The sequence below is a fragment of the Daucus carota genome, chromosome 1, assembly GCF_001625215.2.
Source record: "Daucus carota subsp. sativus chromosome 1, DH1 v3.0, whole genome shotgun sequence".
Taxonomy (NCBI): Eukaryota; Viridiplantae; Streptophyta; class Magnoliopsida; order Apiales; family Apiaceae; genus Daucus; species Daucus carota.
In genome coordinates, this window is record NC_030381.2 from 46,814,209 (window position 1) to 46,831,229 (window position 17,021).

The 17,021-nt window shown below is 34.9% G+C and overlaps 1 protein-coding gene across 4 annotated transcripts; it reads left to right on the forward strand.

Annotated features, from left to right (window-relative positions):
• The first annotated feature begins 1,133 nt into the window (after positions 1-1,133).
• On the forward strand, positions 1,134-16,001 carry LOC108205310 (vacuolar-sorting receptor 6). 4 transcript variants are annotated; one of them, XM_064085752.1, is made up of 14 exons: positions 8,991-9,508; positions 10,869-11,564; positions 11,654-11,742; positions 11,833-11,902; positions 12,564-12,647; positions 12,725-12,801; positions 12,918-12,999; positions 14,129-14,212; positions 14,445-14,527; positions 14,606-14,669; positions 14,762-14,881; positions 15,267-15,382; positions 15,472-15,599; positions 15,701-16,001. In XM_064085752.1, exons 1-13 carry the CDS (start codon positions 9,235-9,237, stop codon positions 15,592-15,594), a joined length of 1,962 nt encoding a protein of 653 aa, XP_063941822.1. In that variant the 5' UTR covers positions 8,991-9,234; the 3' UTR covers positions 15,595-15,599; positions 15,701-16,001. The 4 variants fall into 4 exon arrangements, with proteins under 4 accessions (XP_017229269.1, XP_063941823.1, XP_063941822.1 ...); XM_017373780.2 differs by lacking the exons at positions 8,991-9,508; positions 10,869-11,564; positions 11,654-11,742; ... (9 more) ...; positions 15,472-15,599; positions 15,701-16,001 and adding exons at positions 1,134-1,693; positions 2,840-3,535; positions 3,625-3,713; ... (8 more) ...; positions 7,148-7,275; positions 7,377-7,676; XM_064085753.1 differs by lacking the exons at positions 8,991-9,508; positions 10,869-11,564; positions 11,654-11,742; ... (8 more) ...; positions 15,267-15,382; positions 15,472-15,599 and adding exons at positions 1,260-1,693; positions 2,840-3,535; positions 3,625-3,713; ... (7 more) ...; positions 6,955-7,058; positions 7,148-7,275 and having other exon boundaries at positions 15,701-15,838.
• Positions 16,002-17,021: the final 1,020 nt, after the last annotated feature.

Consider the following 17,021-nt stretch of genomic DNA (forward strand, 5'->3'; position numbering starts at 1 on the left):
AATAACATGATGACGGGGGAGTACTATATATTGGCATAAACGAGGAACAAGTAAATTCATGGAAACTCTTACAAGTCAAGCAAAAGTATTCCCTTTGAATCATTCTTAAACTCTCCTTGAAATTTATGTCGATATCGACGTATTTCGATCAGCATTGACCAAGCAAATTGTAATACGTAGCACTAGGGGTGTGCATGGTGCGGTTTGGTGCGGTTCCGGACATTAACCGTAACCAAACCGTTAAATGCGGTTCGGTTCGGTTAATTATCATTAACCGTAACCACACCAATTAAAACGGTTTTTCGGTTGCGGTTAACCATTAGTCGGTTGCGATTTTTTTCGGTTTTTCTACTTTTGTCCATAATAATTTATTTTTTAAGAAATATAAAATTTTCATAAACATGTATAGTGTGTTCGGTTACTCATGTTTCCATATATGAGAATATAGGAAACATTACATACTTTCATCTAAAAAAACTTAATACACAATAAAAATTAAAACATACATATTTCAACAAGAAATTAGATGATGTCAAGTCAATATAATTATTCAAAATTAACTAGTCATAAAATTCATATAAAAAGTCTTCAAAAAGTACATAAATAAAAAGAGTAGAATAGGTTTCATAATAAAATTTGATTAGCAGATTAACAACATAAATATTTCTGCTCTGTTGCAAACTACAGTAGTCCTAGTCTTCGAGTAAGCGCTCCTCTAAATATTTGGGTGCCCTTCAGTTATTTAAGTGACTCAACAAGTTAGTGTCTCTGGAAAGGAAGCCTCGATATAAAATAAGATGTGAAGTGTAAATAAGATTGAGGTGCTTTATTACTATTATTAATATATATATACATATATTATTAATATATATATATATATATATATATATATATATATATATTTCTGTTCGGTTAATTTCGGTGCGGTTTTAGCATAAAACCGAAAATAAAACCGCACCATTAATTTCGATTTTTTATTTCGGTTATTTTCGGTTTGGTTTTCGGTTTGGTTTTTCTCGGTGTGGTTTTTCGGTTTTTTCAGGTTTTTTTTGTGGTTTCGGTTTTTTCTGCTCACCCCTACGTAGCACCAAACAACATTTACTTAAAATCTAAATCAACTCTAATTTCATTACAATTGAATACTAGGTGAATTTAGAAGAATTTGCACATAGAAAAAAGCTGAAGTTGGTAGTGATACACCCCTTCTTTCACGTCAACACCCATTTCTCCCTCCTACCATTCTTCCCTGTATCTATCTCTGTATCTATATAGTATTCCACAAACAAGTCTCCTCTGCCTCCTCTCTTCCAAGTCCACTCTTGACTTTTCTCTCTCTCTCTCTCTCTCTTCTTAATCTCTCCCGGTTCACAAACTTCACACCCCATCTTCTCTTCTCACACAACCATGTCAAGAAGCTTGCTGGGTGTTCTCTTTTGTGTCGTTTTGGTGAGTGTGAATGGGAGATTTGTGGTGGAGAAAGAGAGCATAAGAGTGCTCTCGCCTTATAAGCTGAGGTCGAAGCATGATGCTGCTATTGGTAACTTTGGAGTTCCTGAATATGGAGGTTCTATGGTGGGGTCCATGGTGTATTCTCATCAGAATTCTTATGCGTGCAAGCCTTTTGATGAGGAAAAAAAGCAGCCCTTTAAGACCAACTCTACTAGACTCCACATTCTTATTGTTGATCGTGGAGGTAACTGTGTGTGTGTGTTTTTTTTTTTTTTTTTATGTTGTCACAAAATTTTAGTGCCTTTCGAATTTATTTAAGAACTTGTACTGGTAACATGTTATGTTTATAATGGTGCGTTACTTATTCTTTGGTGTATTTGATTAAATTTTAAGTATACGAGAAGGGCCACTAGGCTATCGAATGGTGATTTTATATTTGTTTTATTTAGCATGTGGAATTTTATTAACATCGGCTAATCCTAGCATGTATGCATTTGGTAAGAGTGAGTAAATAGGGGTTTTTTGGGAGACGAATTTTAATGCTTTTGGTTCTAGTAAAAATACAAGCACTTAATCGAAGTAAATGTAAGATTTTAAAGTCTCCTTATTTGTACATCCTCTGTCTGTACTCTGTACCAGTGTTACGTTTTCTCCACATGAGTCCATGAGAACTACTATTTTTGCTTTCATGCGTCTTTTGGGCATTTACTATGTATAGTAATGCTAATGCTATAATAGAGTGTTCCTGAATGCTCATATTTTGCGCTTCTGCATCCTTAAGTCTCCTTTCCACCGTCATACGGAGTAACTACTCCTGTCGTTTCTTGCTGATTCTATCTTGAGTTGTTCTTGAGGGAGGGAGAGAGTGTCAGTGAAGTTACTAGAAAATTTGAACCAAAGATATTGTAGCCAGGTAAAATTGTTGGACACAGTACTCATGAGGCATGATTATTAATATAAAAAAAAGCTTAATAGACAGAAACACTCTATGGCTGTACTTATGATTTAGTAAGTTGGCTTATTAATTGGAAGAGCATGCTGACCACATGATCTCATCTACTTTTGTACAGGTCTCTGTCTATTAGGATAGCTCGTGCTCGTCTTCAACGTGGACATTCGTATTGATAGTTTAAGAGTCTTTATTTTTATTGTTTAACTTTTTGTTTACCTTATTGCAATCAAATGTTCCCTCAAATTAACTAATAGGATTCCTCTTTAATTGTGTCTATACTACTTTTAATGTCTATGATCAAGTTAAGTTGATTTTTCATATTTGACCATGTAATGCTTATCATCTCTTAAATGCCTGCGCAAGATTTATTTAAACGTAGAAGAAAATATGGAACATAGGTACTTTATAGTTTTTAATTTTGTTTAGTTTTTTTCCCAGAGTGCTTCTTTGCTTTGAAGGTTTGGAATGCGCAACAAGCAGGTGCTGCAGCTGTTTTGGTGACTGACGACAGAGATGAGCCTCTCATAACTATGGAGTCTCCAGGAGAAAGTGCTGACGCAGATGGCTATATTGACAAGATTGGAATCCCATCAGCTTTAATTGATCGATCGTTTGGTGAGACGTTGAAAGCTGCTGTACAGAAAGCTGAAGAAGATGTAGTTATTAAATTGGACTGGAGAGAGTCAATGCCCAACCCGGATCAGAGGGTTGAGTATGAATTTTGGACTAACAGCAATGATGAGTGTGGAATTCGCTGTGATGAGCAAATGAATTTTGTCAAGGACTTCAAAGGACATGCACAGATTCTTGAAAAGGGCGGTTACACCATGTTTACACCACATTATATAACATGGTTTTGTCCTGCGCCTTTCATTCTGAGCGACCAGTGCAAGTCTCAGTGCATAAACCATGGGAGATATTGTGCACCTGATCCAGAAAAGAATTTTGGGACGGGGTATCAAGGAAAAGATGTGGTATTCGAGAACTTGAGACAGCTTTGTGTACACAGGGTTGCTAACGAGAGCAACAAATCTTGGGTTTGGTGGGATTTTGTGACAGATTTTCACATTAGGTGCTCAATGAAGGAAAAGAGGTATAGCAAAGAATGTGCTGAGGATGTCTTGAAGTCCTTAAGTAAGTACTCTTCTATCAAATAGTGTGCATACAATCACATTTCTATAATTGTTCAGCGATTTATCCTTACAAATTTATTGGACAACCAGATCTGCCAATTGAGAAGATAAAAGATTGCATGGGTGACCCTGAAGCTGATGTTGAAAATGATGTCCTAAAAATTGAGCAAGATCGGCAGGTTCACAAACATCTTAGACCAACTTTTCTGTTTCTCTTTTCATGAATATAGCTATTTAAATAAGCAGTGTATACCTGATTTAGGGGTTAGTTATCAATTAGGTCACTTGCTTTGTTCGATTATATCAAGTGGGTCATTGACAAAGTTTTGTCTCGTTTGCATCACTAATTTAAAATAAAATTACATTCTATTAATTTTAAAAAAAATTATAAATGTAAAAAGTTGATTATTGAAGTTTTTCTGGATAAGTATATCTCATCTTTCTTACTACTTCGCTTTTTCTAACCAAACATGTACTCGTCTTCCTTTTTCAATTCAATTCAACCTCTATTTGTGTACAATTCTTTGATCTAATTTTTGATTTTCGTATTATTTATGTTCACATTTCCTTGTGACAAGTTCACGTCAAATGCCAATCATATTCATGTCACATAATTTAACAAAAAATGTTTATTTTGACTTAACTTCGCAAAAATTTATCAAGATATAATTTAATTTGAAATAAGTGGTGCAAATGAGACCAAATATTTGTTGTGATCCATTTGATACTTTGAAGCGAAGCAAGTGGCCTAATTGATAATTAACCCCTAGATTTAGCATTAGCCACTTAAAATCATATTCCTGCAATTTCATAGTACCCTGAATTTATTATGCATGTTGTCTGTGCTAATAATAGTACAATGTTTCTGATTTATATATAGGTTGGACGAGGATCTCGTGGCGATGTTACTATCTTACCGACATTAGTCATTAACGATGTTCAGTATAGAGGTATCTTGTGATTGCTCTTCTATTGTATTTCTCTTATGTCAGAGTCAATTACTCTATCATGCCATAATTTCAATCTGGAACACTAAATATCTCTTTGGACTTCAATTCGATCCATCTCATCTGCATCAAAATCCACAATATTCTAACAATATGTGACAACATTATCTTACACTTGTTGCTAATGTATATAATAGTAATATGAATATTCTTGTAAACTTATATCAAAAGAAGAAAACGTCTGATACGTGGTAATTCATTAAATTATGCAATAATTTTTGGACTTCCTGAGAAAGGTCTAAATAAAGACTTGATGAACTATTAAGTTCAAAAGATATAAGAAATCTGTCTGCGATTTATACAAAAAACACGAGATGCCTGGCTGGTTTACTGGATTGGTCACTCTTATGAACAAATTAAGTGGGACAACTCTATCATAGTGCATCGATTGTAGTGGATTTTGCATGTTCTTCTCCTCTCTTTTATGGTTTTTGGTTCTTTCCGGTTGTGCATCTTTTTCTTATTCATACAAAAAATATGCCCCAATTGGTAATTCGCCCGATTAAATGTGTCCGCTCTTTGGAAAGTGCCTTCGTATACGTCCTTGGGATTAGAAGAAATGTTATGGTAACTTATCTTGATATGTTAATTGTATTTGCCACAGGGAAACTTGAGAGAACTGCTGTGCTGAAGGCCTTATGTGCTGGATTTCAGGAGACTACTGAGCCTCCAATTTGTTTAAGTGGAGGTTAGTTGTTAACTCTTATATGTACTCATTAAATATATGTGCCCATATCTCTGCCTATAATTAAATATGATAAATAGATATGGAGACCAATCAGTGCCTTGAGAGGAATGGTGGTTGCTGGCGAGACTCAAAATCTAATATAACTGCTTGCAAGGTATGCTAAAACGCGTACCACTTCTTAGATATAATTAATTTTCATCAATATTATGTACACGACAACATGTTCTTCTGAAAATATTATATGACTCGCAAGTGATTGTAATTTGTAGGACACGTTTAGAGGAAGAGTATGTGAGTGTCCCGTGGCCAATGGGGTGCAATATAAAGGCGATGGATACATGTCTTGTGAAGGTAGAGATTTCGTTATAAGCTAGCACATGATCTACACTTTCACAATTTTGATGCGAATTGATGCTTCCTATTTTATGAAAATGATGCCTGTGTAAAACTTTTGCCATCTAGAGAAGGAAAGATCCACACCTGTACTAAGTCTCTCACTGTAGAATAGATACACAAGCATTTCGCACAAGCAACTGTTTTCTTACATTAGCTATAGGGATGCAAAAATGAATTCCAGCCATGATTCTGTTAAGCACTTATATCTTGACTAGTCTGTCTCTTTAATGGGACTGACGTATAGAAGGTTTAGCAGATTCAGTATGATGAAGAATAACGACCATAAACTTATCCAATAAGAAGCTTTGTATGTTCAGTCATGCCTGTGCCTAAGTTTATTTAAATAATGAAACCAAACCAGTTGGGTTATGTGTGCTACTTCTAGAATATATTGGCTCATGTTACTGGAGCTACTATTAATTTCTTAATTAACCAACAATCAGATTGCTCAGGCCCTGCTATTTCCATTTACTTACCTTTTCTATGTATTTTACAGCCTTTGGACCCGGAAGGTGTGCAATAAACAGTGGGGGTTGCTGGTCAGAAACTAAATACGGACAAACGCTTTCAGCTTGCTCAGTTCAGTGATGTCCTTTTTTTTTTTTTCCAATTGTACTACATCTTGACATTGTATTCAGCTAAAATTTTATATCTTGTATAGGATTCCGATATAACAGGCTGTCGATGCCCACATGGTTTTCAGGGGGATGGCCATAAATGTGAAGGTACTTCGTGCTCTTTCTTTTGGTCATCTCCAGACCTTACTATAGGGTTTGACATATATAACTTATATTTTTCTTTTGGACATGGACCAGATATTAATGAATGCTCAGAAGGTCTTGCTTGTCAATGTGAGGGCTGTTCCTGCAAGAATACGTGGGGTGGATATGGCTGCAAGTGCAAGGGGGAGAAACTTTATATAATGGAGCAAGACACATGTATTGGTAATAATAAACTCTCTATATAAAGCATCTACTACAGTAACTAAAATTATAATATATTTTAAACATTATGCAGAGATGGCATCTTAGTAGGACTTCCAGTAGATTTATCTGTTATTTATGTACTAGGTTGTGTTTTGAATTTAAGGGCTGAAGTTAATGTTGGTTAAGGAAAGCTGCTTCGTCAAAATTTAGGTGTTAAGTTATAATTTACTATTTTTCATTAAAATGTGACTTCATCACTATTCTACTTCGAAGCATTCATACAACAGCTTTATGCGTTCAAGCTCCTGCATGTTGTTGGAACATCTAGGGTCGATGAATTACATTTTAGTAGATCTAATGAGATAAATTTTTGTTTCTTTATTTTTCTGCCTTCCTACTACAGAAAGAAATTCTACAAAATTTGGATGGTTCCTAGCCTTGTTGATCTTAGGGGCAGTTGTTTCTGCTGCTTTTGCTGGCTATATCTTCTACAAATATAGGTTCCGGGTAAGCAGAATAATTTTCACCAAATATATATTTTCTTACATGCTGGTACCAGGATCACTACTCACTTAACTATATATTTCTTTCTGTAGTCTTATATGGACTCCGAGGTAATGGCCATTATGTCTCAGTACATGCCACTTGACAGTCAGCATCATAACCAAGTCACTCAACATGAAAATGGGTCCCTACGACAAGGCAGCTCCGGCGTATAATAAAGGTACTTATGTCATGGACTGTGCCTTCCTATGTGACCTTTTGTATCATTTCTTTTATTGTTTTCTACCCACTTTTTGTTGACAAAAACCATTTACCATGCAGAAGCTGCAGAATTACATACATCTTATAAGCCATTGGTGGTCAATAATGGCGATATTGTTAGAGACATTTAGACGATTTTCACACAACTCAGCATACGGTGCACAGTTGAGATGATTCTGAAATTTGAAATATCCGGGATACTTGTTTACTGAACCCTTCCCTCCTCTTTTCTTGTTTTGATGTATATACTTTGTTGAGATGTAGATGGAGGACCATAGTTACTGTTACACTTATATAGTTGATGTATATATTTATAAAAGAAATATTAGAATGGAATAAATAAGTTGATGGTTTCCACAAGCTGTCTCTTTCTTATTTCAAAGGTCTTGATAAAGTGAAAGCCTAAAGACGATATAAAGAATGCAGTATGAGAATAACTTCACAGACACTGAAGAGTATAGGAGTAGGGGATTAGTTTTTTCCTTGAATTATTCTTATTATTTGATTATTTATGATTATACAGAGATTATTCATCCCATGTTATGTCATACAATATGCACCTGTTGCTGATCATTTAAAATTTAGTTCACATGATGTGCAAGAGCCCAACATTGAACTCTTTCAACGGAGTGCTAGCCAGAAAACGTACGAATGATGCTAACATATGTCTCGAGGGGAAGAAAAAAAAATGTTGGATGTGAAAAATTCCTGGAATGAGACAATTTTCCACTGTATGATATTACATCCTTTGTATATATATTAAAATTTTAGCGTTAAGCATAGGCACGCGAATGAGGACGTGGACTCAAGAAAAAAGTGAAGCAGAAGTTAGAATTAAGTTAAAATTTATAAGCGATTAAAATGTTTGAAAAATAAGTGGAAACAATAAAACAAAAGTTAGCATTCCTAATTTTTTAGGGCAAATTAATTTATAGGTCCTTGAATTATTGACGTTTTATTGTCTAGGTCCCTGAACTAAAGATTCCGTATTTCAGGTCACTTAACTTTTCTATTTTCTGATCTAAGTCCTTCCGTCAAAAAGATTCTAACGGTGTTAACTAGGGTTCTTGAGTTTCATACAGATCAAAGCAATTTTGAAGGTGTTAGTGATATCCAAACTCAAAGTTCAAATAGTCAAATTGAAGTTTGAATCACTAGCGACACTCATATGACAACAATTTTCACAAATTAGATTTAATTTTAAAAAGCCCTAAATTTGACCATAAATTTAGGGTTCTTTATCGAATTTAGTGACCTGAATTTATAAAATTTTAAATTGAACATAATTTTTGAAAATTGGTGTCATATGAGTGTCGCCAGCGACTCAAGCTTCAATTTGACTACTTGAACTTTGAATTTGGATATCACTAACACCTTCAAAATTGCTTTGATCTGTATGAAACTCAAGAACCCTAGTTAACACTGTTAGAATCTTTTTGACAGAAGGACTTAGATCAGAATACAAAAAAGTTAAGTGACCTGAAATACGGAATCTTTAGTTCAGGGACCTAGACAATAAAACGTCAATAGTTCAGGGACCTGCAATTTAATTTTCCCAATTTTTTATAAGTACTTCTTGATTTTTTACACAAACGGTACAAATAAGTGCTTTTAACTTATAATTCCTAAGTCCGGCTTAAAAGAGCGAGCCAACCACCCACTAAGTGAATTTAGAAGAATTTGCACTTGAAATAAAGCTGAAGTTGGTAGCGATACACTCATTCACCCCTTCTTTTACGTCAACAGTGAACACCCATTTCTCCCTCCTAACATTCTTCCCTGTATCTATCTCTGTATCTCTATATTCCAAAACAAGTCTCCTCTTGACTTCTCTCTCTCTCTCTCGACTATATGTTTCTCTTCTTTATCTCTCCCAGCTCACAAACTCCACACCCCCATCTTCTCTTCTCACACAACCATGTCAAGAAGCTTGCTGGGTGTTCTTTTTTGTGTCATTTTCGTGAGTGTAAATGGGAGATTTGTGGTGGAGAAAGAGAGCATAAGAGTGCTCTCGCCTTATAAGCTAAGGTCGAAGCATGATGCTGCTATTGGTAACTTCGGAGTCCCTAAATATGGAGGTTCTATGGTGGGGTCCATGGTGTATTCTCATCAGAATTCTTATGCGTGTAAGCCTTTTGATGATGAAAAAAAGCAGCCCTTTAAGACCCACATTCTTCTTGTTGATCGTGGAGGTAACTGTGTGTGTTATTTTTTTCTTTTTTATGTTGTCACAAAATTTTAGTGCCTTTTAAAATTTATTTGAGACCTTGTACTTGCAACTAAAATGTTATGTTTATTAAGGTGCGTTACTTATTTGTTTTATTTGGAATGTGGAATTTTATGAACACTGGCTAATCCTAGTATGCATGCATTTGGTAAGAGTGAATAAATAGGGCTTTTTTAGGAGCCAAAATTTTAATGCTTTTGATTCTTTTAATTGGTACATGGATAGGTATACAAGCACTTAGGCATCTCCAACCATCACTCTAAATTTTATATTGCTTCACATTTAATTTTATAAATAGAGTAATCCATCTCTAATCATCCATTACTCTATCTTTATATATAAAGTCATGCACTATCCTACTCTATATATGAAGTTGAACTTGAAGATAAAGCACAAATTACTTTATTTATAAAATGAAGTAATGGTTGGAAATGGAATAAAGATATAAAGTGAAAAAGGTGAAAATGAAGATGAAGTTGCTTTATTTATAAAATTATGATTGGAGATGGTCTTAATCGAAGTAAATGTAAGATTTTAAAGTCTCCTTATTTGTATATCCTCTGTTTGTACTCTGTACCAGTGTTACGATTTCTCCATTTGAGTCCATGAGAACTAATTTTTGCTTTCATGCATCTTCTACGAATTTACTACTCTGTATAGCAATGCTATAACAGAGTGTTCCTGAATCCTGAATGCTCATTTTGGCGCTTCTGTGTCCTTAAGTCTCCTTTCCACCATCATACGGAGTAACCACTCCTGACCTCCTGTCATTTCTTGCCGATTCTATATTAAATTGTTCTTGAGGGAGGGAGAGTGTGTCAGTGAAGTTACTAGAACATTTGAACCAGAGATTTTGTAGCCAGGTAAAATTGTTGGACACATTACTCATGAGTCATGATTATTAATGTAAGAAAAACTTAATACACAGAAACACTCTATGGCTGTACTTAAGATTTAGTAAGTTGGCTTATTAATTGAAAGAGCATGCTGACTACATGATCTCATCTACTTTTGTACTGGTCTCTGTCTATTAGGATAGCTCGTCTTCAACGTGAACATTCTTATTGATAGTTTAAGAGTCTTTATTTTTGACTTTTTGTTTACCCTATGGCAATCAACTGTTCCTCGGTTTAACTAATATGATTCCTCTTTAATTGTGTCTATACTAATTTTAATGTGTATGATCAAGTTAAGTCGATTTTTCATATTTGACCATATAATGCTTATCATCTCTTAAATGCCTGGACAAGATTTATTTAAATGTAGAAGAAAATATGGAACATAGGTACTTTCTAATTTTTAAATTTGTTTCATTTTTTTCCCAGAGTGCTTCTTTGCTTTGAAGGTTTGGAATGCGCAACAAGCAGGTGCTGCAGCTGTTTTGGTGACTGACGACAGAGATGAGCCTCTCATAACTATGGAGTCTCCCGGAGAAAATGCTGATGCAGATGGCTACATTGACAAGATTGGAATTCCATCAGCTTTAATTGATCGATCGTTTGGTGAGACTTTGAAAGCTGCTGTACAGAAAGCTGAAGAAGATGTGGTAATTAAATTGGACTGGAGAGAGTCAATGCCCAACCCGGATCAGAGGGTTGAGTATGAGTTTTGGACTAACAGCAATGATGATTGTGGAATTCGCTGTGATGAGCAAATGAATTTTTTCAAGGACTTCAAAGGACATGCACAGATTCTTGAAAAGGGTGGTTACACCATGTTTACACCACACTATATAACATGGTTTTGTCCTGCGCCTTTGGTTCTGAGCGACCAGTGCAAGTCTCAGTGCATAAACCATGGGAGATATTGTGCACCTGATCCAGAAAAGAATTTTGGGATGGGGTATCAAGGAAAAGATGTGGTATTCGAGAAGTTGAGACAGCTTTGTGTGCACAGGGTTGCTAAGGAGAGCAACCGATCTTGGGTTTGGTGGGATTTTGTGACAGATTTTCACATTAGGTGCTCAATGAAGGAAAAGAGGTATAGCAAAGAATGTGCTGAGGATGTCTTGAAGTCCTTGAGTAAGTACTCTTCTATCAAATAGTGTGCATACAATCACATTCCTATAATTCTTCAGCGATTTATCCTTATAAATTTATTGGACAACCAGATCTGCCAGTTGAGAAGATAAAAGATTGCATGGGTGACCCTGAAGCTGATGTTGAAAATGATGTCCTAAAAATTGAACAATATCGGCAGGTTCATATTCCTGCGATTTTATAGTACCCTGAATTTATTATGCGTGTTGTCCGTGCTAATAATAGTACAATGTTTCTGATTTATATATAGGTTGGACGAGGATCTCGTGGCGATGTTACTATCTTACCGACATTAATCATTAACGATGTTCAGTATAGAGGTATCTTGTGATTGCTCTTCTATTGTATTTCTCGTATGTCAGAGTCAATTACTCTATCATGCCATAATTTTAATCTGGAACACCAAATATCTCTTTGGACCTCAGTTCGATCCGTCTCATCTGCATCAAAATCCATAATCTTATAACAATATTGTGACAAAATTATCTTACACTTGTTGCTATTGTATATAATAGTAATATTAATATTCTTGTAAACTTTTATCAAAAGAAGAAAACGTCTGAAACGTGGTAATTCATTAAATTATGCAATAATTTTTGGACTTCCTGAGAAAGGTCTAAATATAGACTTGATGAACTATTAAGTTCAAAAGATATAAGAAATTGGTCCGCGATTTATACAAAAAAGACGAGATGCCTGGCTGGTTTACTGGATTGGTCACTCTTACTAACAAATTAAGTGGGACAACTCTATCATAGTGCATTGATTGTAGTGGATTTTGCATGTTCTTTTCCTCTCTTTATGGTTTTTGGTTCTTTGCAGTTGTGCATCTTTTTCTTATTCATACAAAGAATATACCTCAATTGGTAATTCGCCCGAGTAAATGTGTCTGCTCTTTGGAAAGTGCCTTCGTATACGTCCTTGGGATTAGAAGAAATGTTATGGTAACTTATCTGGATATATTAATTGTATTTGCCACAGGAAAACTTGAGAGAACTGCTGTGCTGAAGGCCTTATGTGCTGGATTTCAGGAGACTACTGAGCCTCCAATTTGTTTAAGTGGAGGTTAGTTGTTAACTCTTATATATACTCATTAGATATATGTGCCCATATCTCTGCCTATAACTAATTATGATAAATAGATCTGGAGACCAATCAGTGCCTTGAGAGGAATGGTGGTTGCTGGGGAGACTCAAAATCTAATATAACTGCTTGCAAGGTATGCTAAAACGGCGTACCGCTGCCTAAATATAATTAATTTTCATCACTATTATGTACCCGACAACATGTTCTCCTGAAAATATTATATGAGTCACAATTTATCGTAATTTATAGGACACATTTAGAGGAAGAGTATGTGAGTGTCCCGTGGTCAATGGGGTGCAATATAAAGGCGATGGATACATGTCTTGTGAAGGTAGAGATTTCATTATAAGCTAACACATGATGATCTAAACTTTCACAATTTTGATGCGAATTGATGCTTCCTATTTAATAAAAATGATGCCTGTGTAAAACTTTTGCCATCTAGAGAAGGAAAGATCCACATCTGTACTAAGTCTCTCACTGTAGAATAAATACACAAGCATTTACCAAAAGCAACTGTTTTCTTACATTAGCTATAGGGATGCAAAAATGAATTCTAGCCATGATTCTGTTAAGCACTTCTATCTTGACTAGTCTGTCTCTTTTATGGGACTGACATATAGAGAGGTTTAGCAGATTCAATATGATGAAGAACAATGACCATAAACTTATCCAGTAAGAAGCTTTGTATGTTCAGTCATGCTTGGCTTAAGTTTATATAAATGATGAAACCAAACCCCTAGTCCATTTGGCTATTAGTTCTGAGGTTTCTATCAAATATCCTGAGTTCCGCATAGAAGTAGGATTCGACATTAGGATCGCTGGCATGTATAAAGTCTTGATCTTGATCTTCTTCTCATTAAGATTTGGAGTGATAGCTCAGTCACAAACAAATGTTATCGTCGATCTTTCTCAAGACAGGCTATACTTCTTACTCGATTTTGATCGAAGCGGTCGTGTGGGCGAGAGATAGCGTCGCGGTGGTGGCGAAGGGGGTGACGACGGCAGTTCCGGGATTTGTATGGGATCCGGTTTCAGAAAGGAAGGCGTTAATTGTGCTTCTTAATCGAGGGCGTTAATTGTATCTCTTAATTGATGGGTAAATTGTGCCTCCTAATTGATGGCGTTAATTCTGCATTATTTGAGGGCGTTAATTGTGCCTTAATTGAGGGTGTTAATTGTGTCTTAATTGAGGACGTTAATATTTTATTAATTGTGCCTTAATTGAGAGTCTTAATCATGAGTAATCATAATTGTGGTAATATTTTGATCAGCAAATGCAATATGCACATGTTTTTAATAATAATCATTAAATTATTGGATTTATTATCTTTTATTTTTTAAAAAATATATATAATCTGTTATATATATATATATATATATATATATATATATATATATATATATATATATATATATATCGACTTATGTTCTTTTTGTTCCTTTGTTTTTATTTTCAGAATTTTTGGAAGAAGACGAGTTTTTCTTTTCGGACATTAAAGTTTTATTGTCTAAATTTCCCCGGTCATCATGCAAGTCCGACGGTTAGATAATAAACTTTCTTTAATGAAAGAACTATCATGGTGAATTGCCGATTCATATTTGTTGAGATCTATTCTCATTATCAAAAAAAAAAAAAAAACAGTTGGGTTATGTGTGCTACTTCTAGAATATATCGGCTCATGTTACTAGAGCTACTATCAATTTCTTAACCAACAATCAGATTGCTAAGGCCCTGCTATTTTCATTTACTTACCTTTTCTATGTATTTTACAGCCTCTGGATCCGGAAGGTGTGCAATAAACAGTGGGGGTTGCTGGTCAGAAACTAAATACGGAGAAACGATTTCAGCTTGCTCAGTTTAGTGATTTCTTTTTTAAAAAAAATTGTACTTCATCTTGACATTGTATTCAGCTAAATTTTTATATCTTGAATAGGACTCCGATATAACAGGCTGTCGATGTCCACCTGGTTTTCGCGGGGATGGCCATAAATGTGAAGGTACTTCATGTGCTCTTTCTTTTGGTCATCTCCAGACCTTACCATAGGGTTTGACATATATAACTTATATTTCTATTTTGGACATGGACAAGATATTAATGAATGCTCGGAAGGTCTTGCTTGTCAATGTGAGGGCTGTTCCTGCAAGAATATGTGGGGTGGATATTACTGCTCGGAGAAACTTCATATAATGGAGGAAGACACATCTATTGGTAATAATAAACTCTCCATAGAAAGCATCCACTACAGTAACTAAAATTATAATATATTCTAAACATTATGCAGAGATGATGCATCTTAGTAGGACTTCTAGTAGATTTATCTAATATTTATGTACTAGGTTGTGGTTTGAAAATGATAAGGGCTGAAGTTGATGTTAGTTAGGAAAAGCTGCTTTGTCAAAATTTGAGTCTTAAGTTACTGATTTACCATGTTTCATTAAGATGTGACTTCATCACTATTCTACTTTGAAGCATTCATACAACAGCTCTATGCGTTCAAGCTCCTGCATGTTATTGGAACATCTAGGGTCGATGAATTACATTTTAGTAGATTTAATGAGATGTATTTTGTTTCTTTATTTTTCTGCCTTCCTAGTTCCTACTACAGAAAGAAATCCCACAAAATTCGGATGGTTCCTAGCCTTGTTGATCTTAGGGGCAGTTGTTTCTGCTGCTTTTGTTGGCTACATATTCTACAAATATAGGTTTCGGGTAAGCAGAATAATTTTCACCAAATATATATGTTCTTACATGCTTATACCAGGATCACTATTCAATTAACTATATATTTCTTTTTGTAGTCTTATATGGACTCTGAGGTAATGGCCATTATGTCTCAGTACATACCACTTGACAGTCAGCATCATAATCAAGTCATTCAACATGAAAATGAGTCCCTACGACCAGTCAGCTCCGGCGTATAATAAAGGTACTTATGCCATGGACTGTGCCTTCCTGTATGACCTTTTTTATCATTTCTTTTATTGTTTTCTACCCACTTTTTGTTGACAAAAACCATATACCTTGCAGAAGCTGCAGAACTACATACATCCTATAAGCCATTGGTGGTTAATAATGGCGATATTGTTAGAGACATTTAGACCATTTTCCCACAACTCAGCATACGGTGCACAGTTGAGATGATTCTGAAATTTGAAATATCCGGGATACTTGTTTACTGGACCCTGCCCTCCTCTTTTCTTGTTTTGATGTATATACTTTGTTGAGATGTAGACGGAAGACCATAGTTACTGTTACAATTATATAGTTGATGTATATATTCATAAATGAAATATTAGAATGGAATAAATAAGTTGATGCTTTCCACAAACTGTCTCTTTCTTATTTCAAAGCTCTTGACAAAGTGAAAGCCCAAAGAAGATGTAAAGAACGCAGTATGGGAATAACTTCACAGACCATGAAGAGTATAGGAGTGGGGAATTTTCCTTGAATTATTTTTATTATTTAATTATTTATGGTTATACAGAGATTATTCATCCCATGTTATGTTTTACAATATGCACCTGTTGCTGGTCATTTAAAATTTAGTTCATAAGAGCTGCTAAGAGCCCAACATTGAACTCATTCAACAGGTGACAGAGTGCTAGAAGGTCAGAAGTATAGATAAAGTACTGTTGGTCGAGAACATACGGAAGGAAAAAAAATTGGACGTGAAAAAATCTGGATTGTTGCAATTTTTCGTTGTATGATACTACACCCTCTGTATATACATTGTATATAATATATATTAAAAGCTTAGCGTTAAGCTGTACGGCCTACATATCTGTATGTCAGGACCCGGACCTAAAATAAAATAAATGTTTTTCTTTTATGTATAGGTTCAGTTGGTAATCTTTCTCAATCAAAAATACGTAAATGCACATACATTTAACAATATTTTGGTCTGTTGATCAAGTAATATTAACTGGGAGATACAATCTTAGTTTGTAGTAAAATACAATTGATTTCCATGGAAGTGGATCAAAAGTCTACCTCTTGACACATTCCTAACTCTTATTATATATGAGTCTTTAGTCTCTGCATTTGCGTGCCTGAGCAGTCACTAAATCAGTAGTTAATTATTTACGTCTTGCAGTCTTAGTCTTTCCTGAATACTGATTTAAGCAAAGTTGTTAGAGATAAGCAAAGGATTACTTACCCGTTAATTCATTGACTCGATTAGTATTCTTAAATCATGGATTGCCAAGCAATTATATTAGGACGAGTGATATATTGATTAGTAATTTATGCGACTTGAGGTTTAAAACAATAATTATTATAGCGTTGTGAAGTTAAAGCATGAGCAATCTTGTTAAATATATTGTTGTTGTATGGTGAAAGTCTATTTGAT

What these genes read in the sequence shown, in the direction of transcription:
- LOC108205310 (XM_064085752.1), top strand. Translation starts at nt 9,235, where the DNA reads ATGTCAAGAAGCTTGCTGGGTGTTCTTTTTTGTGTCATTTTCGTGAGT. An exon ending in AAACGATTTCAGCTTGCTCA is followed by an intron (nt 14,528 to 14,605) that starts GTTTAGTGATTT and finishes TATCTTGAATAG; the next exon opens with GACTCCGATATAACAGGCTG. An exon ending in GGAGGAAGACACATCTATTG is followed by an intron (nt 14,882 to 15,266) that starts GTAATAATAAAC and finishes CTGCCTTCCTAG; the next exon opens with TTCCTACTACAGAAAGAAAT.